Consider the following 27,296-nt stretch of genomic DNA (forward strand, 5'->3'; position numbering starts at 1 on the left):
TGGGAACAACATTGTGCTGATGTCCAAAGACACACCTGTCCAAAGACCCTTATAAAACAGAATAGGAAAAATGTCTTTGCCTAACAAAGCTCACAGTGACTCTTCTTGTTCAGTTCAAGATTTATTAATTTCATTGCAGACTGCAGTAACACAGCTCTTTATTCTCCTAATTTACTGTTACCTTTAATGGTATATTAAAGCAGGTGATGGAAGTACAAAAGCTATATGTAAATGGTTATCCATTAGTATAATCTGTCAGTCACATTGTATCCTGATAGATAGGTAGATAGATTCCTTCTTTTTGAGGGAAGCCAAGCAGTTAATCAGCATAGTGGAAGTCCTCCATCAGCCTTCACCAGCTAGGTGTGTTCCACATATTCTCAGCTACAACTACCACCAGCCCTAGTCTGCATGGTCAGTGGATGGAGATGTTTAGAACTGGAGTCCAAAACAGATGGAGGCAGTGGGCTGAGGAAGGCTGTAATCTATTTTATTGCTTGTTTTTGTTTCTTGTTATATGCTCTTTTTGACTTTGTGAACTGCCCCGAGAGCCTTTTGACTATTGGGCAGTATAGAAATGAAATAAAATACATGTGCTTTCCAAAAACTTAGGGCAGATGTTGTGGTCATGAGGTCGAGCTTAGACCCTGTCTCAAAATGGGGATTACAGACCGTATTAGTGAGCTACAGGTAAGTATTGCTGGTATCAGATAAACCTAGTATGTTGGGATGAAGAAGCAATGTCTGAACCCTATTTCCATTTTGAGTTTGGGGCTAATCTACAGTTTGCTTGGCCAAAAAATCTTGTTTTTTTCCCTGTTCCTCTCCCATTTCCTGTTTTTTGCTACCACCTAGCCTGTTCAGAAAAACTTCAGTGCTTGTATAATCATTTATGGCATTTTGGTTGATCCTGATAAGGTATTGCCCAAACTGCAGGTTTTAGATCTTTTCCTCATCGACCAGTGTAGGTAACCTTTGTTTAATTTTTATAGACTCTTTAATATATATTGTTTGTGCCAAAGGTCACAGTGGGAGGTTGCAGTAAGGACTTCTTTGAAAAGATGCAATAACAGAGGATTTGCAAAGTAAACTTAGTGCTTGCTTTCACTGAGGAAGTAAAGATCAAATATGTATGTCTTTAAAATAAGTATGTATTACCCTTCATTATCAAATTTTGGTGTTAGAAAGCTGGATTTTATAAGTAGAATTATGTGTTGAATTGACAGAATCTTGGTTTTCAATTTGTGAGGAATGAACACTTGGACTCGTGGGGAAGATCTAAACACCTTGAGCCTCTGTGGCTTTATTGAATCTGTTCCCCAGTTCCTGCAGTCCCTAAGGACAGTGCACTCTTGGTAAAGGCAAACTCAACTACAAGCTTGCAGCCCATGTACAGACACTTTTATAACCTGCTAGTCATGTACACCAATACAGAGTGTTAAGTTTCCAGATAATGTTAATACAATAACATCTTTATGTCTTCATACATGAAACAATGCTCTGAACCAGTCAGAAATACCAATAACAACAGGATGGAAAATTATACTGATTGAGCTTTATTGAAATGTCAGTTCAGTGAATTCCTTGTAGTTTGGGTCAGCCCCTGTGTCTGTTTAAACATGCAAATGTGTCTGATTGAGGAACCATTCAGGAAAACTTGTTTGACAACTACAGTGCACAGGTGCTTGCCTCTGTTGAACAAGATGATTAAATGGGTCCATTCAGAAACAAATGGATACCTTTGTCTCAGCTGTCTGCAGCTGATGGGAACACCAGTATTTCCCCCCATGATAGTGTTAGCCTTCAGCAGCTTCTCAGTCCAGCTAAGAATTCTGTCTTCTTAAAGTAACAGTAATGCTAAACAGTAACCTGGCCTGCAATTCTGCTGCTTACTGAGAAAGAGGTGCAGGTTTGATTTTATAACACAAGGGCACATATAAAGCAACCTTTTTCTACCAGGATTTATTCTGGATTCCCCCAACAGAACTCAAAAGGATTTACTTCTGAGCAAGCAAGTACTTCTGCCGTACATTTGGTGCCAGTGTTACTTGGAAAGTTCAATGAAGGGAGTGTAATGTTGGGAAAATCCAAAGAAATATTTGTAGAGGAAAGCTACTTAATGTGTGCCTATATAAAATCAAACTGCAGTGTCCCTGCCCCTCTTGCCCAGAAAGAACTTTTGGCCAAGCTCCACACCTGGGAAAAGCAGGCAGCCCTGGAGCTTCATTATTCATGCATTTCCTCACAGAATCAGACAAACCATCAGGAAAGCTAGACTTCCTTTCCATTGTAAAAATACCTAGGCAGCCCACCTTTGCCTTAAGAAATTTTGTATCTCTGATTGCAAAGCCACTACATTTTAAACCCCAAGCCTTTGATTGGTCATGATCTTTTTCTTGATGCCTATAATGATTCCTCAATACTTCTGTATTATTCCCCATTGTCCTCACCTTCTCACCCATTCAGAATCTCATCACTGCCTTAAAACTGTGCACATGACTCAAAACTTATTTAAAAAAAACAAAACAAAACTCTGTGCTCTGGAAGCTTGCAGTTGGTGTAAGTTTGGTCTCTGCATAAGGCTTTTCCTGGGTGTTCTCACCAATAAAACTGCCGAGGTTCAAGGCAGAGACCTCTCTCTATGGATCGGAATGTACATTCTCACAGACTGTTAAACTGGGATTTCCTGACAGTTCATGTACATTACTGTTTTTCTTTTAAACCAACAGAGGTTTATATAATGGTGGGACTAGGAAATAGCCGTCGTGGGATGAAGTCTCCACCTCTTCTAGTTGCTGCACTTGTGGCTTGTATAATTGTTCTGGGATTCAATTACTGGATTGCAAGCTCCCGCAGTGCTGATTTACAGGTATTACTCTTCTTTTGGTGTTCAAATTGATTGAACGAGCAAATATGCTTTTGTTCAAAATTACACATAAAGCTTCAAGTTTGAAAAGCACTTTATGGCTTCTAATCTTAATTCCTGACAGATATTTGGGTGTTGGCAATGAGAAGAAATAGGGAAGGTGAAGACCGATAGCTAAATACAGTAGCATGTGCATGTATCAGTATTAGCGCCTTAAGGATAAGCTCCCAGACCAGGATGGGCTTTCATAAAAGACCATGGGCCATGTTGGGTAAGCTTGAATTCAAAAAGAGGGACCTACTATCCTGGGCTAGCAAGTGTGGATAGGAATGAATGACCAATAAATAACTGGAATTCTTGCAGAGAAAAGGCCAGGCTTAAGACATTTCCCTTTAAAGAGATTAGCCAAAACCAAGGAGGATGGCCCATTATCTTGAGACACCTGGAAATTGCCCCATAAATTGCAAATAGATCCATAGAAAATAGAACAATCAAGCACCCATACAGCAATCAGCATAAGTCTGGGAAAGTCATCTCTGTGGTAAGTACAGAGAGAAATAGTGTAAAGATCAGGGACTTAACAAAGAGAAAGGGAGGCAGCTCTGAACACAGGTCTGGCACCCCAGCCTGTGGATGCCTTGTACCCTTCCTACCCACACAGAGGACAGCTGTGGAGAGCCTCCTCTGCAGCAAAGGTAATAGACTCCCTTGCCCACTCACTGTCTGTTAGCTTTTCTCCCTGTTAAGCTGAAGGTGCTATACTTTAGCAGTATAGAATAAGACTGGGATGCAGTAGGAATACTTGCTGCCTAGGCAACATCAGGTTAAAAGCTTGTGCCTGTTCTATATTTTCTACTATCGATATTTCCCTTTCTTTTCCAAGTGTTGTATGTGTCTGTGCAAATGCAGAACCAGAGCTTGTTCTCTTGTTAAACCCCATCAAAAGGGCACAAGCCTTTTGAGGCATCTGCTGGGCATGCACTTAAAGTTTAACGTGCGTTGCTTTCTAAGATTACGTGGCATATCAGCGCTGCATCCTACTCAAGCAGGACATTCGGTAGCTTTATGCTACCATTGTCACCTGATATATATACCAATATAAAGGCCATTCTCTGCTTATCTCTTTATTTGTGCATGCACACACACAGAAACCTGCACACAGAAGCAAACATTCTGCCAGAGTTGGGACTGGCTGTTTTAAATCAGTATGTAAAATGTATGCGGTCCTCTCACCAGTGCTCCATTGCTGGCTGGCTGACTTCCTTCTGATAGTACATAGCTGCTCCAGTGCTCCTTGCATGCCCTGTGTTTTTGCTTCACTGCCTGCTAACAGCAGCACCTGGGTCCTTCTGCCCCCTGCCCTGACTCACCATTTTTCTTCACAACGGCTCTATTAATTATCAGTATGTTTAATGACATTTTTCTTGCTATCCATCCTTATGAATTTATGTTCTTGAGTTCTGTGGTACCACAGGAATTCAAGGAGTTGCTTAGGTACTGCTCACAGGTGACTGGCAGCCACCTAAGTATGTTTATATAGTTAGAGAAGTAAATTTAGTTTTGCTTTCTGCAAACACAGAATAGCAACATATAATATGGTTATGTATATTTTTCAGGAAAATTTCTTTAAACTTCATTTTCCTAATTCTTGTATCGGCTGTGCTTTAGAATCGTGTAATGGAACTAGAAGGCAGAGTCCGCAGAGCAGCAGCAGAAAGAGGGGCTGTAGAACTGAAAAAGAATGAATTTCAAGGAGAGCTAAGGAAACAGAGAGAGCAAATTGACAAAATCCAGTCCCTGCATAATTTCCAGATGGAAAGTGCCAGCAAAATGCACAGGGATGAGAAGGTAGGAGCATTTTCTTTCTAACTCTTCTGTGGGCCTCATGGTGCAATTCTTCTTCATGCAAAACTGTGAGAAGAGTAGTTTTTAAAATTCAGAAAAATACATCTAATGCTAGGTGGTGTAAACTTATAGCTTTATGGGTGGAAAATATAGGGAGAACATTGGTGTACCGTGCAAATGGTATGTGTCAGTATTGCAAGGGATGAGAAATGGCTGTGCTTGGTGCAATGAAGAGTTTTATTTTACTGGCAAATCAGGTAAAAGTTTGGATGCTGGTGAATGGTGATTCTTCCACAATGGGAACACTTTGATAGGCCCTTGAGTAGTCTTTTGGTTGGTTAATCATAGCTTTGACATCATCCTAGGAAAATCACAGTTTCTGGAAAAGCCCTAAAAGGATGCTCTAGATGTACATAATTTTTGCAGTGAGTCTGTTCTGGAAGCACACATGCCATGTTTTGGGTGGACATACAGCCCTCTTCTATGAATCAATCTTAGGAAAGTATTTTCTTTTGCTTTGCTGAATGGGCTTCTGAATAGCACTTGTGGGGGCTTTTTTATGCATCAGGGAGTCACCTCCCATACCAGAAGTTTTTCAAGAGCAAAAACCTGTATTGCAGGGATAGGTGGAAGCAGCAAACAATTTGATTAAATAAATATGTGAGTCAGCCTATCTGAAACAGAAGGAAGGAGTAAAGAGGAACAGGCAATCACAATTGATCTGGAGTCAGTACACTTGTCCTTGAAGGAGCAAAGTGGAGCTAACCATACCCTGCAGCTGAAAGCTCAGCACCAGCTCCTGTTTGCATACACAACTGTATGCAGCCAAAGAGAGACAATATCATACTAGGAAATGCGGTTCCTGCTGCAGTGAATCATGTTCAGAAAATGGAAGTGTGTTTATGGTGTTGAAGAGTTAATGTAACAAGAAAAATGGAGGTCATATTTTAATTTTGCAGTGAAATTAGTGTCTTATAGATATGTTGTGGTACTATTGCTGCTTTGTGAATTCTGTTCCTTGGTAAGAATATAAATCTAAGTTCCATGCAGTGACTGAGGGAACCGAGTCTGGTTTCTGTGCTATCTCTGCCCCTTTCAAATAAAACTTTCATATATTAAAAAACAAAACAAAGGTGCCTTTGATATTGTATAACAAACATTACTATAAAAAGTCACTTCAACTGGATGTTCAAAATAATTTGTAAATATGGTCTTTTTATAGTGAATCTTTTGTTCAAGCCCCTCCAGCTTGTAAGCCGACACCTTATATATTTGGGGTGCAATCTAATGCCTCTTGCTTGATGCACAGAAGCCTCCAAACTCAGAGTCTTACATGCACCTGATGCACAGACTGAGGCATGGTAGCGGAAAAACTCAGTCTCATGCCCAGTTGTTTCTGACCTTCAAGAAGCTGTACCACAAAGCAAGAAGGAAGGAGACTGGGGTGCCCTCTGGATACAGCATAAGCTCTGAGCCCCAACTTCCTCTCACCCCTGTTGCCTTGCCCCCTTTCCTGCTCTCTGGGGCTGATTTCTGACCTTGGAGAGGCAGCCAGTACAGTTCTTTCTGCACCAGCTGTGCAGTGTGCGAGGTAGGGGCTTGGCATTTGGAGTCTCAGCTCCAGGGTGACAGAACCTTGAACCCAGTGCTCTGAATAATCCTATGGTCCCCCAGACAATGTCAGGAGCCATAGGACTGTATCCTTGGAAACCTTTTGTGTTGCTGGAGCCATTAAGGGACAAACACAAATTTCAGCAAGAATTAATGCACTGTGTAACTCCTCTCTAGTAGTTCAATTTACCTAGCATGAGGTTTAAAATATATATCTTTAAACAGAATTAAAATATATATCCTTCAGTCACTCCAATATAAAAGAATATGCTTGTCTTGTTGTTGCTACAGCTATTTACAGATCATAATTCTAGAGAAATGTTTTATGTTTACTCTGTATGTATGATTGTTGTGTATACAGAAATGGTATCTATTACTTCTGCTTTAACTTTAACTATCCCACAAACTTTCTCCTGATATACTAAGGACTGTAATGAAGAAATGTCCTTTTCCCTTTTTTTTTTTAAAGCAATCTTGTTGTATTATCTATGTGTTTCCTTTTTGTTACTTGTTACTTTCAAATGCTATTCAAAATAAAGTTCCCTGTTCAATGTATATCTAATATTATTTTAATATTCCCATGAAAATAGCAGACTATATTATAGACTTAAAATAGTTTTGGATTTATTGAACTTTTGCTTTCCCCAAGAAACCAGGGAGCTTTCTTAAGACAGCAAGCCAAGCTAAGCAAGCCAATCTCCTTATATAATCGGATACAGTGGTACCTCAGCTCACGACCAAATCGGGTTGTGAACAGAAATTTTGGGAAAATTTTGCCTCAGGTTGCGAACTCCACATTGGGTGATGACCACGATTGCGGCCATGTTCCCGCAAGAACACGATCGTGATTGTGGCAATCTCCCCCCCAAGCACGATCATGGCCATCTTTCCCACTCTGGTCGCAGACAGACCTGTGGTCACTTGCTGTGAAGCTTATTGAATAATGGCTCCAAAGAAAGTGCAGAGCAAGCATGGTGGTAAAAAGAATGTGCAGAGCAGTAATGAAGGTGACAAGAACATGCAGATTTTTCACCAGAATTGACCCTGCAGCTAAGAGACAAAGAAGAAAGGAAACCCCTGAAGGAGATCTCCCCAATGTCCTTATGGAGGGGGACTCTCCCTCCAAACCATAACCTCCCCCACACACCTAGGTTAGTGTTCTCTACTGTACTGTACTTTGTTCTTTGTTACTTTGTTTCAGATTTTTGTGATTAAAAAAAATTACAGAACGGATTAACCTTATTTACATTGAACCTTATAGGGAAATTTGACTTGGCTTGCGACCAATTTGGGTCACGACCAGAGTTGTGGAACGGATTAAGTTCGTGAGCCGAGGTACTACTGTACATTATTGAGCAGCTCTTAAAGTTTCATGTTGTGATCTTCATAATTTTGGCACCTCAGAATTCAACTGTTACTTATTCAGTTGATTCTTCGAGTGGTAATGGGTTTGCCTTCCAGGCAAACGCTGATTAATCCTGCAGATCAGCTTTAGTCCTGCTCCAATGACCCTGTTGAACTGAAACTATTTTGGTATAAGTATGCTAGTTCTATTAACCCAGGAATGAATATAAAAATTTGAGACAAAGCAGAATCACTCTCAGTCTAGTTTTAGGTAACTTGGTATTTGGAACTTTTATATTTCTCCTTTGGTCATAGGTTGAATGATTAAAATTGCTTTCAGAACCTGCTTATTCCAGGCTGTAACTTATAAATTCTCTCGAGTGCAATCAATACACATTGTTGGTTCAGTGAACACTGAAATCTTTCCTTTTATCTAGATAGCAGTGGTGTTGGTTTATAATATACCTGATCCCCAGGTTAAGAATGAGTTCTGTTCCTGAAATCACCCTTAAGTTGAATTTGTATGTGTTGGATCACATATATAAAATGCATATACAATACATAAGAAACACTTCCATAGTGATAATAATACAGTAATAATAAAGTAACTGCAGGTACTGAAGAGAGAGGGAGAATCCGATAGTTGAATGACTAATGCCTAATGCTTTCCCACTGACCACATTTCCACTTTAGTTTCGATTGTGACTGCTTTTCTTCAATGCATCATTTGTACTTGCATTAGATTTATACTTTGGAAGTATGGTTACAAACCAAAAACAGTACAAAGTTACAGAAGGCAACACTAATTCCATGTGATCTGAAACACACCTGCTTGAAAAACTACTGTTGCTCTGCTACCACCAATGAACTAGTTCCAACTTCACTGCTCAATGCTTTTTTCTGCTTTCTTTCCCTTCCCTCCCTCCCTGCTTCTTTCCTTCCTCCCTCCTCCTTCCCTCCTTCCTTCCTCTCCTCATCACTCAGCACCTGCTTGCCACTCAAGGATGATGTGGAACTTCCAGGTTTGCTTGTTCATAAGTAGGGGTTGTTTTTCTCTCAGCCGTTTGTAACTGGGGGACTAGGTGTATAAACATGTATTCACAGTTCTGAAATACCTATAAACAAAGATTAATAAACAAATGTGCCCTAAGTGCATTTAGCATATCAAATCACTCCATGAGCTCTGAAGGAACTTGCTGCTAAATTTACAAGTGCTAATTCTTAAGAGCTGAGCTGAACTAATCTATATCCTCAGAAAAGATTTTGGTCTGATTCATATATGTCAAGAGGGGGACGCAGTGGCACAGTGGGTTAAATCGCTGAGCCGCCGGGCTGGTGATCAAAAGGTTGGCAGTTCAAAGGCATGTGACTGGGTGAGTTCCCACTGCCTTGTCTTTAGCTCTTGCCAACCTAGCAATTCAAAAGCATGTAATGCAAATAGATAAATAGGTACCATTTTTGTGGGGAGGAAACAGCACAGCACCCCATGATGTCATGCTGGTCACATGACGACAGGAACGTCTTTGAACAGCACTGCTCATGGCCTTTGAAACGGAGATGAGTGCCGCCCCCCTATAGCAATTTAAGCTAGTGGAGTAAAATCTGTGAGGGCTCCTTTCCATTTGTCAAGCCCATATCATGGTCTGGTTAAAACAAAAAGCAAGAAACTTAGAGGTGAGAATGGGACTAAAGGAAAGTCAGGACCCTTGGGATTACCCCCCCCCCCATGTGACCCCCATTTACTCAACTGCCTGCTCAGGGGGTCTATTGTCAGGGAACTTCGGTAACTGCAGCAGTCAGTACTATGCAAAAAAGCTACAAGGAAAAGATGAGTTACTATGTCCCTGTTGTGTGCTGGTTTTAACTTTTTAGAACTCTTCATAGCCATATATATTCAAGCCCACTTGATTTATGCCTTGCCATGCCAATTACATTAATCAGATTGGGACCATCATAACATTTCTTAACTTATTTACCGCATTCTATTCGCCATTTAGCTGAAGCTGTTTGGGCAGTTGTCTAACACCGATGATCCTTCAGGTAACCTGGCCCCAAGTTAGGGCTTTGTAAGTTAATACCAGCCCTTTCATTTTGGCCTGGAAGTAGACTGGCAGCCAGCACAGTAAGGGAGAAGAGAATCAGCTTCTAGGAGCAGAGCTTTCTTAGTGTTGGCCTCAAGGCAGTGCCTTCCCCTTCACTGCATCATTGCCTCTCATTTCTCTCTGGCACAGATAAGTGGTCCTTGGTCCCTGCTGGCTCTTCCTGGCATTACTCTGCCATTGGCAATCTGGTAGATGAAACACACTCCAATGCTGCCTCCTTTTTAGTTGGTGGCCAATGGATGCAGGGCTGCTCTACCACGTTCTCCTGTGCCTCCAGCCCTGTTATCCCCTCAGCACTGTCAAGCATTGGAGAGCAGGGAGAGACAGGTTGCAGGCGCTGAGTAGCGCTTTCTCTTGCTGCGTGCTGCCTTCCCAGCCCCCAGGGTTGAGTGGTGGCACACAGTAGAGCCCGGTGACTTCCTCCTGTGCTCCCGCTGATGCCAGGAGAGTGGAATTCCTGATGAGGCATCCCAGTCTCCCGGCATTGTCAAGAGCCTGGAGGGGAAGCTGATGACAGCCATGCAAAATGATTGGAGACTTTGCTGACTGTCACCAGCTAAAATAAGTTTGCCAGGGCAGCAACCCTTTTTTGCAGCTCTGGCCAAGGGACTGAGATGGCTTAGGTTGGACAACCTGCTAAACCACAGGGATTTTTACTAAACCCAGCAACAAGCCATGGCTACTTGGGGTGGTTTGTAAGCACCCCTTCCCCAAAGCGGGGGGGGGGGGTTTAGACAACACCCCCCCCCCCAGTTTAACATGTGCTGTGAAACCAGTCAGAGAAGGGGTGGCCCTGGGCTGCATTTGGCTGTACCCGCTGTTATGAGTCTTGTGACCGATGACTCCCAAGAGAATGTAGCTGACCAAAAAAAGGTTCCCAGGAGCTGGAAATAATTGGATGGTGATGGTGATGCTTTTTGCTATTTTATCTTTTTTGTAGCCCTTTGTCTGTAAAAGCAGCCGTGTTGTTTCTTGGGTTTAAACAATCTTTACTGGGATCAGTCAGGCAACAGCAAGAGCAAACACGGGTGGGCCCCAGACCCCAAGCCAGAAGGAGCCTGAAACAAGACTTAGAGCCAAAACCAGTTGTATTTTAGTGCACTGTAGAATAAACAGAGGGGGAATTAAGCGCCCCAAATCAAAGTCTCAAAAGAAGTACAGAAAACATACATTATATACCCTATATCACAGGCATGATGTATGGATACATGGTAGATACTTTAACATATTGCTAATTGACACCATTTGTTATTTCTTTGAAGGAATCTTTTGTCCTCCCAAGGACTTCCTCCCCAAATATCCACTAACAATCTTTCCACCCTTCACACCAGCTTTATTTTCTACTATTACTCATAATACATTTTGCTACTTTTATTGAAATTCAATCCGGTTTCAGGCACCATGAGTTCTCCCCATCTGCCTCTCCTTTGGGATTCCACTGACCTGTCGCAGGAGTTCCCACGGGGTTCACTGCTCCTTCTTTCCCTGCTCCCTCCTGGACAGGAATATGGCTGCTATGCTTTGGTGTGTGGCCTTCCTTAGGCTAACTATTGGGGACTTTTGGGGTGCTGATATTGGTAAGAACCCCTTAATTTTTCCCCTTTTGGAAAACAAGTCTTTCCATGTTTTAAATGAAAATTTTGTGGGGCAAAAGCAAATATATGCAAACATGGGTACTTAAAGTTTCTGAGAGATTAACAGCAAACAGTGGGTGTTGGGTTGGGGACAGGGAAAGAGCCACTCCGCCAAGACGCCATCCATGGTCTGAGAGTGTGGCACATGTTGTTCAATCAGATTGAGTGTTCCCTGCCGCCTAGGAACTGCTTTTGAAAGGACAAATTTGATTCACAGGGTGCTGTTTCGGCATCTGATACCTAATTTTCTTCCCTTACGCAGTCTGCATCATAAGGGTTATACACAGGCTCTGCCTGACAGGTTCATACTACTTTTTTCCAGTGAGGTAGCTAGTTTATACACTCTGAACTGTCTAGATCATTTTTCACAGATACTCTTTCCTTGGGAAATTTCTAGCAGGAAATGTTATACCATCTGCCTGCCAGCTGGGGCAAGATATTTTCTACAAAGCTAGCGACAGTGTATTATATTACCAAAGATCTAAGCACTCGCTATAATAAAACAATCTGTTCTGCCTCTCTTTTTTAAAAAATGTAAACCACCTCACTTTTTATTTTAAAGATTGAGAAGGTAAAAAGAGAACAATATGCTTTCTGTATTTGTGGATTTTGCCATTGGCTTGCATTAACATAGTGCAGCTGAAATTCCCTTGGCAGAGAATGCACCAAATGACCCCAGTGCTCTAACTACCTTGGTAATGTTTCACATTTATTCGTGAGGAGTGTTTGAACTTGCCCTGGTTGGTTTGAAGAAAGATCTTCATGTTTAGGGATAAGGATAAAGATAAGTGTACAGGAAAGATGTACACAGATGTATACCCTTGATGGATACAGTGATAAAGAAGGGAAAGCAACGCCATAGTTTGCAGGTGTGCCTGTGAACAGGAGAAAGTACTGGTGGAAACAGTTGTGATTATCCCTTTGTATACACCACAGCTATCCTTGTGCTAGTTTACTCTAAGATGATTCTTTGTGTGTCACTTGAGGGTCATATGAGAAATTTTTCCTCTTCAAAATATTTTGAAGGTGTAGTTATTATTCCAATATGAGTATTAATGTGGGTAAGGCACTTAGGTAAAGTACAATCTTTGTTCTTTTAATGTTTCTTACCTGAAAAAACTGACAAAGTAGTCTACCTCTTTTGTGATGATTTATACAGTGCGGGATAATGCTGAAAGTAAATGTCACAGGGTTGGAACCAGACTCAGTCGTACTTGGAGTACACCTGCTTCTGCCATAGCTGAAGTCTGGATTCAGTTCATAGTTTTTAATTGCTCAATTCTTTCTTGCAGGCAATGCTATTGAATAACATCACAATGAGTGACAGGCTGATCCAGAATCTTCATGGTAAAACTCAATAAAGGCCCATTTTATAACAAGCAAGATGTTGGAAATCTATGACAGGATACCCACCCCCTTTAATTCGTATTATCTTGTATTAAAAAGCAGCAGTAAAAAGGCTCAGTTTGGATGAAGACTCTCTTGCTGTGGGGGATTTGGAGGGTTGTTTTTCTGGTGAAAGTTTCTATTTGCCCTGTTAGGGAATAACGATGGGAAACAGTAGCTTTGGAAGGTGGCTATAGTCATGAGGAAATCAGCATAGTAGGAAGGGTTAACCCTTCTTTCCTCTCCCACAGTCATAGTCCCAGTCCAAACCATAAGGTTGTCTGGTTTTTTCCCCCTAAAATTTAAGAGATGATTCACTAAATCTTACTTAGTTTAGACCTGAGTGGGATGGTGTAACTTGATGTCCTGCAACAGCCGGGGGTTGGACCCAATGGCCTTCTTAGAGCCTTCCAGCTCTACTATTCTATTATTCTATGACCTCAAGTTTTAGCTGTAGTGTATTTTAGTTTGACTGTAATGTTTCAAAATATAAATTGCAAGGAAAATGGTATATAAATAAATACACATTCTTATTTAGTGAAAAATGAAGAGGCAGGTGACTGTAATAAAAACACCAAGTTACAAATATTACTGTTTTATGAAGGACTGAAACCATAAGTTAGTTGTAAGAAATATACTACTAGCTTAGATCCACATAAACTCATGGGGGAAAGTGCCAGTAGAAATAGGAAATGCTGGATTTCAGGGTAGATGGAGCCAAGGCTATAACAAGATAGCAGGGTATCTGTTGAAGGGGAGGGAGGGAGGGAGAGGAATAAGGTTTATGGTCTTCTAATGTGCATTTGATGAAAATTCTCCTAGCATCCATTAACAATTGTTCTGATGGCAAAAATAGGCAAGCTCTTAGGAAGAAGGTGAAAAAAAGACTGGGGAAAAATGCTCCAAACCTCTTCTTAGAGCATGGTCTGGTTTGGATAAATCTGTGTAACAGATTATTCTCCTGGCAACAGGAATTTGGAAAGGTAGCTTCTTGGTACCTTCTAGTTATGTTTCGAAAGATGCAATACTAAACATGCTCAATAGGGAGCAATGCCCACTGAGGATAGTGGCATGTGCTTTCCAGTAAATGCGATTGTTCTTCCCAGGTCACACAGACTTAACAGAAGGAGGGTTTTAATGCATGATGAAAGAAATAGTAGCATTCTTATGCCTATTTCCCCCTCCCTCAAACTATGTTCGTTTCCCTATTAACAACTTTAACTATTATTAACATTAATTTTGACTCAGAACACTTGAAATTGCTACAGAATGAATATGAAAAGCTGCAACTGGACGTAGTCATGTTTCAGAAAAACCAGACTAGCCTTCAGAAGAAATGTACAGATGACATGTAAGTTTGCACAAATTGGCTTTATATATTTTAGGTACCCGGGGAATGGGTTATCCTATGAAGTTCTTTTGGTCATGGAATGGCTTTCTTCAGGAGAATGGGGATGATTCCCCATCATCCCATCTGGGCCAGATTTGAGTGTCAGGGAAGAAAGGCTCCAGGAAGAATGAAAAGGACCCATCACAGTCAGATGTTTATTTGTACAAGATTGGATTTTGCCCACTATACCCTAAGATTGTTCATCTTAAGCTTAATTCTGAATACATTACCTATATTGAGTTCTTTGTAAGAAAAATGTGGATATAAATCAAATAGCTACTGTAAGTTACTGTAATAAATAGTAAGACTTATACAAGATCGTGCTGTTAATTACCTGTGTTATTGACTCACAAATCCAGGCATTTCATTCTGCTACTTTGTCTATATACAAATAAAAACTACAAAGGCCCTATATTGATTTTTCCATTGAACTTACGAATGTTTCGGTGTCTCTGAAATCCAAACAATGAGTGCAAAAGCAGAAAGCTTAAGTCCAAGAGAGAACAAATATTTTTAAAGGGGTTCCATATGCCAATTAATGTAGACCTGCACATATGACTGTAGAAGACAAATCAAGAGCTTCCTAGCTGTTGATCACAACTCACCAAGAGCTTAGTAGATGACCTGTTCTCGCTGATCTCTCCAGGACTGCAGCACATGGTAGTCTACAATATAGAGCTGGCCTGCTTTGATCATTTAGTACATTTATATCCTCCCCTCCCTTCAGTGAGCTTAGTTCAGTTCTTCGCACGCCAGTTTTATCCTCACTGAAGGAACTTCATGCCTGGGTGGGCATCTGAATTGGGGCCTGCTCAACACGACCACTGTGTCAGATGAGCTGAATGCATTGCAGTTTGTACAGATCTTCTGTGTTCAACCAGACTCATCTGAACAAATGTATTCTGTTCTTTGCTCCAAGGAATCAGTGCATTGGTCAGCTCAAACAACTAAATGAACAATGTGAAGAAAGGATAGAGGAAATCTCAAAAAGAGGCAGCAAGATACAAGAGAAAGAGAAGAAAGGCACCTCAGATGTATTGGACAAGAATGATCAGGTAAGATGTTAAATTTCTCTTTTGAGGTGTAATTTTTCAGAAACCATAGCTGCAGAGTTGAATTTGGTTGAGTTAATTCAGCTCACTATTCACAGTACCGTATCAGGGACGGCAACTAAACTTGCAGGGGGTTTATAACAACAAGAAGGTGATTGTTGGTGAAACAAGAGGCTTCTTTCCTACATCTCCACGTTTGGATTGCACTTCGTTTACTGCTGCTTTGAACTCAGCATTTTGCAGTTTGTGTATGGTCTTCTAAGCTGAGGCGTATTCCAAGACCTGACTCTAGCAGATTGGGTTAAGATACAGCAGCAGATGCAGTTATTCTAGCACTGTAATTGAAGTGCAGGCTTGTATCTCAGGAGAACCATACTTATTTTCTTACTCACAAGTAGAATCAGTACATCAGTGATCCTCTGCCAGACTTTGGTACCCATATTCTGCCTGTATATCATTCACTCTAACAGTAATTCCAGAAGTGGAAAGACTGGATTGCCTCCATGACAACAGGTTGGGAAGAGTCAAGTCACTTCCCCACTTGTGCAGTGGCCTTGGTCCAAATTGCCTCTAGGAAAAAACCTTGAGTATCTCTAGGGGGAAAAGGTGAAGATCTCTAGAATCTTTGCACTCAATGAGAGACAAAACATGTGAGTGAGGCTGGCTAGTGCCAAGACAAAGAGCATGGTGTCCCTAGAGATATTCATAGTTTTTCTCTAGAGATATTTATGCTTTTTCTACTTTCGTGAGAGTCTTGTATCCCTAACCCCTGTGAATGCAGGGGTTACAGATGAACAGTATATAGTGTTCACTACTATCCGTAGTTTTAGGCATCTGTTGGGGGACTTAGAACCTCTCCCCTGAAGAACTGGTAAAAGACTTCCTTTCAGTTTAGCCATTGGTCAGTATTCAATTTAAAAAAGTTCATACAAAGAATATTAATTTGGGTTAATGAATCATATGGATGCAATGTTGCTGGTTTATTTTTTAAAAGGTTAATACTCGGGTGCCAACATTTGGACAGACAGATCCACAGCATAATGACCTCACAAAACAGGGAAACACTCCTCAAAAAAATCTCTACATATCTGAAGATTCAAAGCCAGCAGCCATCGTAACAAATGTGGCAGAACTAGAGGATCACAGAGAAAAAGGTAAGAACATGGCAACAAAGATGACCAATCATTTAAAACCTATCAGGATAAGCTAAAAGAAATGTAAAGCAGCTATTTCAAGAGTGAGGCGTGCATTCCGTTATAATCTGTTTTCCCGTGTGTTCATAGCTAATCAATACCAAACCATTTCCCAAAATAATATTGGTTCAGAATCTTCCCTTGATAAAAGTAATCACCTTTCAGTGTCTATGTTTAGACTTCTAGGTATTTAAGTAGCTATATTAAGAAACATATTTGTACGAATAACAGTGTTTCAAACACAAGGTTGTGAGACTTGGGCTGAACTCAATTAGTTTATCAGATTCTACTTTCTTGTGATCTGTAGAGTTACTGCAATGGATCCAGACTGGCTTTTTGCAGCCAGAGCATTCAGCTCGGTGGACACGCCCACCGGGATGGTGGAATTGACAAAAGTGCCTTCCGTAGCAGGATTGGTTGCTTTCTGTGAGCTTCACATCTGTGGAGTCAAAGTCTGGATGCAACTTATCTTTACAGCTGTTCTCATGTGCTGATTAGTGCAAATAACAGCTCCTGGTTTCATGGCGAGCAGGATGATAGAATGTGTTCTTTGCTTATGTTTTCACCCATTAAATTAGCAAGATATTTCATTAGTGCAAGAAACATGACAGCTAATGATGAAGAAGTTGGATAAGCCAGTTTGGTGTTGATGTGGAAAAAATATCTCCTGTATTTGTGTAGCCACTCTGTATATTTTCTGTGCTTTCCTGTAGTATTTAAGTCATTCTAGTGACCTTTTTGTTATACCCTGTGAATGACTTGATTAAAACACCCAGATGATGTCTTTCTTTTGGGCACAGGTGCACTGATTTAGTAGCCTATATTCATGTTTTTCTAATATAAAGATTAATTTCTGCTTCAAAATACATTTCCAAGCCATGTATAAAGGAATCCTCTGGTTCTCAGTTTATATAGGAAGCTAAGCGACAGTATCTTGGGGGTGGGCTGTGTGTGACCCATTTCAGCTGTTTTATCACATTCTCCTGAAATTCATATTTGAGGCCAGGGATGGAGAACATATAACCCTCCTAATGATGGACAGCAACTCCCAGCATCCCTCATCATTGTCCATGCTGACTAGGGCTGGTCATCAGAAGCGTCACTTTCCCCACTGCTGGTCTGCAAAACTTGGAACTACCTATTCAGTGACTAACTGGCCCGATAAGTCATTTTCAAGAAGGTTTTTAAAATAGACTAAACATGTATACTGTCAGTAAAAACAAGACCAGGAGCTGACTGTGGCTCAGATCATGAGCTTCTTGTTGCAAAATTTAGGCTTCAATTGAAGAAAGTAGGGAAAACCACTAGGCCACTCAGGTATGACCTGAATCATATCCCTGATGAATATACAGTAGAGGTGACAAATAGATTTAAGGAATTAGATCTGATAGACAGAGTGCCCGAAGAACTATGGATGGAGGTTCGCAACATTGTACAGGAGGTAGCAACTAAAACCATCCTAAAGAAAAAGAAATGCAAGATAGCAAACCTGCTGTCTGAGGAAGCATACAAATAGCTGAGGAAAGAAGGGAAGCGAAAGGCAAGGGAGAAAGAGAAAGATACACCCAATTGAATGCAGAGTTCCAGATAATAGCTAGAAGAGATAAGAATGCCTTCTTAAATGAACAGTGCAAAGAAATAGAAGAAAACAATAAGGAAGACTAGAGATCTCTTCAAGAAAATTGGAGATATGAAGGGAACGTTTCATACAAAGATGGGCATGATAAAGGACAAAAATGGCAGGGACCCAACAGAGGCCGAGGGGATTAAGAAGAGGTGGCAAGATTACACAGAAGAACTATACAAGAAAGAGCTTAACGTTCCTTATAACTACGATGGGGTGGTCACTGATCTCGAACCAGAGAACCTGGAAGTCAAAAGGGCTTAGGAAGTCTTAGCAATGATAAAGCTAGTAGAGGAGACAGTATTCCAGCTGAGCTATTCAAAATCCTAAAAGACAATGCAGTAAAAGTGCTACACTCAATATGCCAGCAAACTTGGAAAATTCAACAGTGACCACAGGATTAGAAAGGTTAGTTTACATTCCGATCCCAAAGAAGGGCAATGCCAAAGAATGTTTAAACTACTGCACTATTGCACTCATTTCACATGCTAGCAAAATTATGCTCAAAATCCTACAAGCTAGGCTCCAGCAGTATGTGGACTGAGAACTACCAGAAGTACAGGCAGGATCAAATTGATCAAACTAGAGATCAAATTGCCAACATACACTGGATCATGGAGAAAGCTAGGGAGTTCCAGAAAAACATCTACTTCTGCTTCATGGACTATGCCAAAGCTTTTGATTGTGTGGATCAGAACAAATTGTGGCAAGTTCTTAAAGAGATGGGAGTACCAGACCATCTTATTGGTCTCTTGAGAAACCTATATGTGGGTCAAGTAGCAACAGTGAGAACTGGACATGGAACTACTGATTGGTTCAAATTTGAGAAAGGAATTCGGCAAGGCTGCATTAACTAATATGCAGAGCACATCATGTGAAAGATGGGGCTAGATGAATCACAAGTCAGAATTAAGATTGCCGGGAGAAATATCAACAACCTCAGATATGCAGATGATACACTCTCATGGCAGAAAGTGAAGAGGAACTAAAGAGCCTCTTGATGCGGGTGAAGGAGGAGAGTGCAAAAGTTGGCTTGAAACTCAACATTAAGAAAACTAAGATTATGGCATTTGTTCCTATCACTTCCTGGCAAATTGATGGGGAAGTTATGGAGGTAGTGACAGATTTTATTTTCCTGGGCTCCAAGAGCACCGCAGACAGGGCCTGCAGCCAAGAAATTAAGAGACGCCTGCTCCTGGGAGGAAAGCTATGGCAAATCTAGACAGCATACTAAAAAGCAGAGACAGCACCCTGCCAACAAAAGTTTGTATAGTCAAGGCTATAGTTTTCTCAATTGCAATGTATGGCTGTGAAAGTTGGACCATAAGGAAGGCGGAGTGCCGGAGAATTGAACCCTTTGAATTGTGGTGCTGGAGAAGACTCCTGCAAGTCCCTGGACTGCAAGGAGATCAAACCAGTCAGTCTTAGAGATCAGCCCTGACTGCTCTTTAGAAGGCCAGATATTGAAGATGAAACTCAAATACTTTGGCCACCCAATGAGAAGGAAGGACTCAGTGGAGAAGACCCTAATGCTCAGAACAATAGATGGCAAAAGAAGAAGGGGACGGCAGAGAATGAGGTGGCTAGACGCAGTCACTGAAGCAGTTGGTGTGAGCTTAAGTGGACTCAGGAGGATGGTGGATAGGAGAGCCTGGAGGAAGGCTGTCCATGGGGTCATGATGGGTTGGGCACAACTTTGCGACTAGCATAACATAAACCTGTAGACCCACCAACTTGAGAAACCACGTTTAATGTTTATTAAACATTAATAAAATTTTTCATGTTGTGGAATAAGTTAGGAAAGAAGAGTAGTTTCTTAAGTCTGAAGTGCTTAATTTTGTTTTAGATGGTTTTTCCTTCTAATTGTGATTTTATGATTGCCTGCAGAAGGAACAGATGCGACTGATGCTATCCATAAACAGAAATCTCCGAAAGAGGACCTTTCTATTGAAAAGGACCATCCAGATATACCTTCTAGCAAGGTTCATAAAGAATTGCCTCGTGATCCAGGAATAGAGCAGAATGTATATGAGGAGATTAGAAATGTACTTGGAGCAGCTACATTAGAAGAGCAGACTGGCAAATTTCCAGCACCTGGAAATCCTATGGGCCATCAAAGCGCCCATCAAGCAAAAACAGATGAGGAAGAAATTGAACGAGAGCAGCTCTTAAATGATGATCTACAGCAAGATGACCAGGAGACCAGTAAGGATGGTTAGTATACAGACCAAGCTGATGTCCATGTACTGTACTGGGATTGCCGCATTTTGGGGTTTAAATCACCGCCAAGCTTGCAAAACACACCTGCAAGCTATTAATTCAGGATCTGTCCTATTCATGAAAGCATTCACATTGTGTGGCAGTAACATAAACATCTTATAACAATATTGTCTGAAATATTTTGGATATGGTATTCTGTGCTAAGCAAGTTCCCACTCCTACTTATAATGACTTAGTGATCCACAAGAAAGTTAAATGCAAAACATTTACTTTCTGCAACCTTGATCTATGCTATACTTCTTGCATTTTAACATTATCAATACTAAATATTAAGAAGCTTTTATAGATATATTAGGGGTTAAAATACCCAGTTAGTCAATGCTTTAAAATTGTTGCTATTTGCAAGCCAAACTGATTAATTCAGATGTCTACAAATAGGCAGCCTTGGTACCTAAATAAAATATCCTGTTGAGTGCCAGATTTTGAAAAAAATACATAATTGTCTTGTTTATAAGCTCCACAAGGGCTTTGCTGGAGCAGGACCATATTTGCTCTAGTAAGACAATTGTTTTAAACAGTCGTTTCTTCACTTTGAACAAAGCTTTTTTTTTGCCAGAGTTTGCTATGTCAGCAGCAGCTCAAGTGGCATTGAATACAAGAGCCAACGATCTTTTGACAATGCAGAACTCCCTTTACTGCACTGGCATTGCACAATAATGTGTATATTTCTACTCCTTTCCAAAGACTTAGGGACTCCTGTGGAGTGCTGCTGGATTAGAGTAAAGTGCTGCCAACCATCCTGAAAGTTCAGGGCTCCATAAGACAGCTCCATGTAGACACTTAAGGTGTAAAGACTTGTGCATGCATTGGGATAAAGGCATAGAGACTGCACCAGCACCCGTTAAGATTGGACATGGAGATGTTCTATTGCCTGCCATAGTCATTAAAAGATTTACAAACATGGAAGCGACTTTCAGTTGCTTTTCTGTGGAGTCTGTGGGCTATAAAGCTTATGTTGGCCAACTTAAGAAGATGAGTTTAGATTTCCTCTAAAGCAAGGTGAAGGAATATGGCCAGCTGCTTTTCTTTGCCACCACTGCATTGCATTCCACCCGCTTCCTGCCATGTCATCCCCCCACCCCTTTCCCATATGGCTCCTTAGTGCATCAAGTGTCTCCTTCCTCCCACTGCATCATGTCCAGTGTCTGTTGTTGTGCATCTTTAATTCCGCAAGCCACAAGGCCAAAGGCAAGCATATGGTGCTGCACTTAGAGCTGGGCAAGCTGAAGTGCCTGGCTCTGAAGGGGTCCTTGTTCAGAATCAGGCATTTCAGCCTGGCTAGCATTCTGAAGAACCATACCGGCTGTTTCTTCAACCAAAGAGGTTGCTCCAAAAAGCCCCATCAGCCACTCTGTGGCTGCTGCAACTGCTGGAGGCAGCAAGAGGTTTTCCTAGCACAGGGCGCAGGAGAACGAGCAATTTGTCACTCCCCCCATTGTAGTCCCTGTGACAAGGGCAGCAACCTTGCCTCATGGGAGGACTGGCCCTGGGCAATGTACAGGAATCATTAAAATAAGCATGAATGCTGGGGAAAATACTGGCTTGTATACAGCTGCTAAAGGGAACAGTTGCGTCAACAGCAGTGGAGAAGACAACCCTCCTCTGCCCTCAGTATCTGCTCTGGAGGGCTCAGTAAGCCGCAGGAGCAGATTATTGGGCAGCACAGGGAGGAGGAAAAGGCTTTAGATTTAGCCTGGTAAGTACATCCTGATGATAACTTCCCTCAATCAGTTAAATTATTAGAAAGACAGCTTTGTACAAAATCAGCCAGTTAACCAGGAACATACAACTGTTTCTGGAGAGTCAGTAGAAAAACTAGCTTATTCGTGGAGGTGCCTCCTAGTTTGGCCTAGCCTGTGGCTAATACTTTTTTCAAAGGACATGGTGGACAAAGATCATGCCACATTTAGATCACAGGAAGGCAGCAAGAAGGGACTATGGAAATACTAACAGTTTAGCTCTAGCAGGCCACCACTATCAGTCCTACCACTTTAGAGGCAAAACAGCAATCTTCGTTACCATTTTTTTAAAAAAAGTATAATTATCCTGTATATTAAATGTAAGTTATCTGAAAAAGCTCAAATACAATTCAAGATTTGACATTCTAGAATGTTTTTGCAGTAACAGTAGTAGGCTGTTCCATTCCATAGTGTAGACACATAAAGGTATTATATGGATTTGTCTTTGCAGGTGATTTGGAACTCAAAGCAGTAATCCAGGATAACAAAGAAGTTGATTACAATTTAGATGTGAATGAAGCAGAATCTGAAACAGATAAGCAAGGTGCCCTTGTGGAGCACAAAAATAACTTCCATGGTAAATCCTTGTTAACCCTATTGTATCTTCTGCATTGTTTGAGTTTTAGAAGGCTATAAACCATTTCATACCATGGTTAGTTTCGATGTTGGTTAGTCCAGTGACTTTGTAAATATTTTTCTTCACATTAAGATAGGGAGTTTAGCAAACTGACTCCTGATTTGACAGTTTGGAAATAAGCTATATACACTTAGTTAATACTTGCTTGTGGGAAAAAAGTGAAAACAGTGCCACTGCAACTTAATATGTTAGAGTCACCTGATGCAGGCTGACATAAGAATCCACTCCTTTGTTATCATAGGATAGCTGTGTTGTGCAGAGGAGCTGCTTCACCAAGAGTAGCTATATAGGCTCTTCTAGGGTTGTTGTCACTCATATGGGTTGTTTCACTGCCTGAATCCAGATTATGAAACTCACACTGGGTGAGCCCCAACAGCCAGTGAGTTTGTTTATTATAGTAATTTTATGCCACCCCTGTCGCAGAAAGCCTTGGGGCGGCTTACAAAGCAAGTTGCCCCTTGAGAGCAGCAAAAATCCTTTGCTGCTCTTGCCAAGTGGCTGCCAGGGAAGTACCATTGACAGGAGCTTTCTAAGTGCTCAAGCACCGTTTAGGGGGCAGCCAGGGGCAGGAGTTGCCCCCCTCCAGCACTTCAGGACATATACCCCATTTGTGCTGTGGGACAAATATTTTTTTAAATTATTCTTTTGTCTCTTTAGTATGGACAAGGCTCCCACCCTGAAAAGGGATTAGCTTCAGCCTCTAGCCTTGGCTGAGGCAGTGTGCAGAAGGCTGCCCACTGCTGAGCCTGGAAGCTGAATTCATGGAATATTACAGATTCTCTGACAGCTACAGCAAGCCAACGTCAGTTCACAATCATGAGCTGTCAGTTCACTGTCAGAGATGGGAGACTCATTTCTCCAGGCAGTATCCCCTGGGATACTGCCTAGCGAAAGCAAGGGCAGGGAGGGAGCGAACTATCCACTATGTGTTAGCTTGTCTGCTCACTGTGGCTATCTTGCAAAACAGCCGGTCCACCAGGGCCAACTGCCAGGGCGAGCCTGTTTGCCTTGTAATCTCAGTCACTGCTTCAGTGTTCCGCGGATGCACATTGTATTTGTGGGTAAACATTCCGTAATAGGCTTCTTTCTGAGGCTTTCAATATATTCTGACTATCATTATATTTCCCCTTTTTTTCAGCCCAGAACCTTGAAGATCACAACATGCAAAACCACTTATTTAAGGTTGGTAGAGATAATCAACAGAAGCTGTGAATGGGTTCAGTGTGAGACTCTTGTAGAAACTACTAACATTAAGGCAAGCCTATGTACTCAAGACTTGAAAAATTCAACTGGAATTGATCACTTGGGTTTTATTTAAATCAGTTCTGACCTCGTACAAACTTGCCTCCAGTCTGCTTAAGCAATAATGTGGTATTGCACCATTGAACTGGGCCATGATTGTGTTTGAAGAAGAGGAATCTCATCTTTTATGGTATATGGAATCCATTCCTGGTCCTCATCTACCTAGTCTGGTTTGTCTTCTTGAACTGACAACAAAATTCCAGATGCCTTGCCACGAAAACTGGAATTGTTGCTTAAGTAGATGTTCAATTTAAAGATGCTGTTATTCTTTTTCCCCGCTCATGTGTCCTTCCGTATATGACTCATAATTTTACAAACCAAGTGAACTCAGAGAATAGATTTTATACTTATTTTCTGTAGCAGTTTCCTCTACAAAGAAGATATTCTAGATAATTCAGGGAGGTTGATCCTATAATATATGTTAAATCTTATTTAATTCAGTGGGACTTACTTCCAAGAAAACATGGGTAAGATTGAGCTGTATTTGCATTTATCTCATTATCTCAAATGGTATTCTCTCTGCTTTGAATAGCAGGACCTTGTAAAAATATTTACTGTATGTAGTGGAAGCACTCCTGAATTTCTGTAAAGCAGGTTTTAAACAGTCTGTGAATTTTCACATATAAGAACAGCTGCCCGTGTGTTTATGATCTTACCGCAATTTGAATATGTGGGGAAGATGGCTCTGTAGTCCCCAAATGTGTCTGCTGCTTCATGACAAGTATCTTATTCTGCTATAAAAAGCATAGCCACAATATGCTAATCCTACCACAGAGGAAAGAACATGGTACTAAACTAGTACCAATGTTCTTCATAACGTTTCACCTCTGTTACAGAAATATGTTCTGCCACCTAAAGGTAATAGAAACATAATGAATGTGCTATAAATCTGTTCCAGAAAGGAATGTTTCAGCTAATTCAGTGTTTTGTCAAATTTAACAAAGTACTTAATATTTTCAGCTCTGTATATAACAATGTTGGGTTAATTTTGATTACTTTAATAAAAGCAGAAAGCCTATTAGAAGAACAATGAAGAATTAAACGGTTTACAAGATTTTACTAATCTGGTTGATCATGTCCTATCACCAATAAAATGCATCCATGGGAAACTAAATGTACTACAGTGTGTCTGGATTTTTATGTGCATTTCACTCCTATTTAAACTAGCAAGTAGCCGACTTATTTCAAAACTCTGAAGTTTAAAACATTTCCAACAAACTACCTGGCCATTTTTATTAGCACAGATAAATTCCTAAAATGTAATGGTGCTGTTCTGGTTCAAGTAATATTAAATGCTTCATATATATTATCTCTGCCTTATATTTCAAATCTGTGTAAAGAAAACAACAACCCTTAAATAGAATTATGCCTGGAACCATACAACTCCTAAACCATTTAGGTCCTCAAAACAGGAAGTGGGCAAATGCAATTTTATTGTTTAATAATAAAATGCTGGTGTAGAGCAGACTTTTTAAATGATAACAGGAAAAAGAAATGTAACCATTTGTGGGAGAGCTTCCCAAAAAATCCCAAACTGTGCAAAATCTTTAATACCATAGATGTTGCTTATTAAAAGCCAGGATGAGAAACTAAGCCAAAAGAAATAAACAAACATGAGACATTCCCAGCCTGTCTGAAATACTCATATAAGTGCTCAACTTCTCCCTTTCTTTAAATGCTTCTGATTCAAATTATATGCCATTCAGAATTAATACCTAGTCAAACTATAGGGCTGAAAAGGGGACATTTTTGTATTACTTGTAAACTAAAAAATAAAAAACGAGTTCCTATAGAAACATGCAGTGCCAAACTAGTACATTCTAGTTTGTATTGTTTAGAGTTGAATTCTGCTTTTACTCACCAATACGTATTAGACCATAATAGCTCCCTTATTTCACTGTAATTTCAAAGTGGTCAAGAATGTTATGAAATGTTTACAAATGTTCAAACACCATTCATAAAAATGATTTATAGGTAAATCAATAAAATCAAAACATACAATGCTTTAACGATGTAGTTGATAAAATCAGTTCCAACAGCAGAACATTACACAAACCACTTTAAAACAGCAGTTGTCATTGGGCTATTGTAAGGAAGTGAGAATAAAGTTACTCTCAATACAGCAGTATTTTTGTCTAAGAGCACCATTGTCCCTTTTTAGCACAGTATAAAAGAGTTTACCCAAGGAAACTCTGTTAGCAATTTACAGTTCATCTGTTCTAATCCCTTGAACTTTCAAACAAGCTTCACTACTGGGAAGTATCTGTGAGGGGAGAAGTCAAATTCTGGAGGAACCTAGAAAAAAGAAATATTTAAAAATAGTTCAGTGAATGCCTAAATTACTAAGCTAGCAAAATAGTCTCTAGTTCATGCTACTGCTTTAAAATATGAGCGAGTGAGAAAAATCCCAAAGATAAATTGTACTTATGTGAGAAAAATCTCTAATGCAAGATTCTTGCCAGATAAAAACTTCACAGTTACAGAATTGTGCTAAGATCAGAGATGCTATAGTCAGAATTTGGTAGACAATCTGTGTTTCCAACCCAGCAGAATTGCACCAAAACAGACCCAAGACTTCATGAGAATCTGATCACTGTCTTTTCCACATGGCACTTACTTAAGAATCTTTGCAGAGGAAAATACGCTTTCTGCAGGAAATGCTTTGTTGTTTGTTTTGATGTAAGCATGAGTTAATAATTAGAATTGACACTAGAATGCCATGTGACCTGAGCAGTAGACTCCTACGCCGCTAGACAGCATTTTAAAGACCGTAGGATATATTTTTTGGATTTGCAGGTATGAAGTTCGAGAATTACTGACTCCAGATTCTTCTCCCCTCCCCTCTTAACAATGACCTCAGGGAAGAGCTTTTAGGGTATTCCAGGTTGAGGACACAGTTTGCCATCAATGTACAATATATTCTGGCAGTGCCCTACCCATTTTCCTTCCTGCCCAAATGCTTCACTTAGTCAAAATGGGCCATTTCAGTGCTTTGCAGAGCAAGTGCTCTTCTTCCACCCTCCACAGAATGCCTGTACTCAAGTTTGGATGATTACAGGCATCCCTGTAAGACGGCACCCCTTCACACACAAGCCATGCACAATGAATTAGGAATATTAGTTGGCCATCCCTCTAATATCTACAAAAATATTTTCTAAATTTACAAGATAATTGGAAATACTCAATATTCCACCCCCCAATATACTAACTTAATTTTAATAAAAAACAGTTGATGCACTGCATTGGTACAGCAAGTTGATACAATTCAAAATAACTTAGCATAATCTTAAA

At 40.6% G+C, this 27,296-nt stretch overlaps 2 protein-coding genes across 7 annotated transcripts in view; one reads left to right on the forward strand and one right to left on the reverse strand.

Moving 5' to 3' along the window:
- The first annotated feature begins 512 nt into the window (after window positions 1–512).
- GOLM1 (golgi membrane protein 1) lies at window positions 513–25,119 on the forward strand. 4 transcript variants are annotated; one of them, XM_044445880.1, is made up of 10 exons: window positions 513–690; window positions 2,730–2,869; window positions 4,535–4,714; window positions 12,695–12,749; window positions 14,037–14,139; window positions 15,098–15,233; window positions 16,225–16,384; window positions 19,935–20,261; window positions 22,518–22,643; window positions 23,842–25,119. In XM_044445880.1, exons 2-10 carry the CDS (start codon window positions 2,741–2,743, stop codon window positions 23,913–23,915), a joined length of 1,290 nt encoding a protein of 429 aa, XP_044301815.1. In that variant the 5' UTR covers window positions 513–690; window positions 2,730–2,740; the 3' UTR covers window positions 23,916–25,119. The 4 variants fall into 4 exon arrangements, with proteins under 4 accessions (XP_044301815.1, XP_044301816.1, XP_044301814.1 ...); XM_044445878.1 differs by lacking the exon at window positions 513–690 and having other exon boundaries at window positions 722–2,869; XM_044445881.1 differs by lacking the exons at window positions 513–690; window positions 22,518–22,643 and having other exon boundaries at window positions 719–2,869.
- A 302-nt stretch (window positions 25,120–25,421) lies between these two features.
- The window catches only part of NAA35 (N-alpha-acetyltransferase 35, NatC auxiliary subunit), a 28,963-nt gene continuing 27,088 nt past the window's right edge, over window positions 25,422–27,296 (reverse strand). For all 3 annotated transcript variants that reach the window (XM_044445876.1, XM_044445877.1, XM_044445875.1), the window contains exon 23: window positions 25,422–26,300. In XM_044445876.1, the coding sequence (XP_044301811.1) occupies window positions 26,241–26,300 (60 nt within the window). In that variant the 3' untranslated portion in view covers window positions 25,422–26,240. The remainder of the gene's footprint in view (window positions 26,301–27,296) is intronic.

This window comes from Varanus komodoensis, unplaced genomic scaffold (genome assembly GCF_004798865.1).
Source record: "Varanus komodoensis strain SLA01 unplaced genomic scaffold, ASM479886v1 scaffold5, whole genome shotgun sequence".
NCBI classification, from domain to species: Eukaryota; Metazoa; Chordata; class Lepidosauria; order Squamata; family Varanidae; genus Varanus; species Varanus komodoensis.

Excerpts from the sequence above, each read along its gene's own strand:
- GOLM1 (XM_044445878.1), top strand. The coding sequence starts at position 2,642 with ATGGATCGGAATGTACATTCTCACAGACTGTTAAACTGGGATTTCCTG. Across the intron at positions 16,385-19,934 it reads AGAGGATCACAGAGAAAAAG|AAGGAACAGATGCGACTGAT; the intron begins GTAAGAACATGG and ends GATTGCCTGCAG. Across the intron at positions 22,644-23,841 it reads GCACAAAAATAACTTCCATG|CCCAGAACCTTGAAGATCAC; the intron begins GTAAATCCTTGT and ends CCTTTTTTTCAG.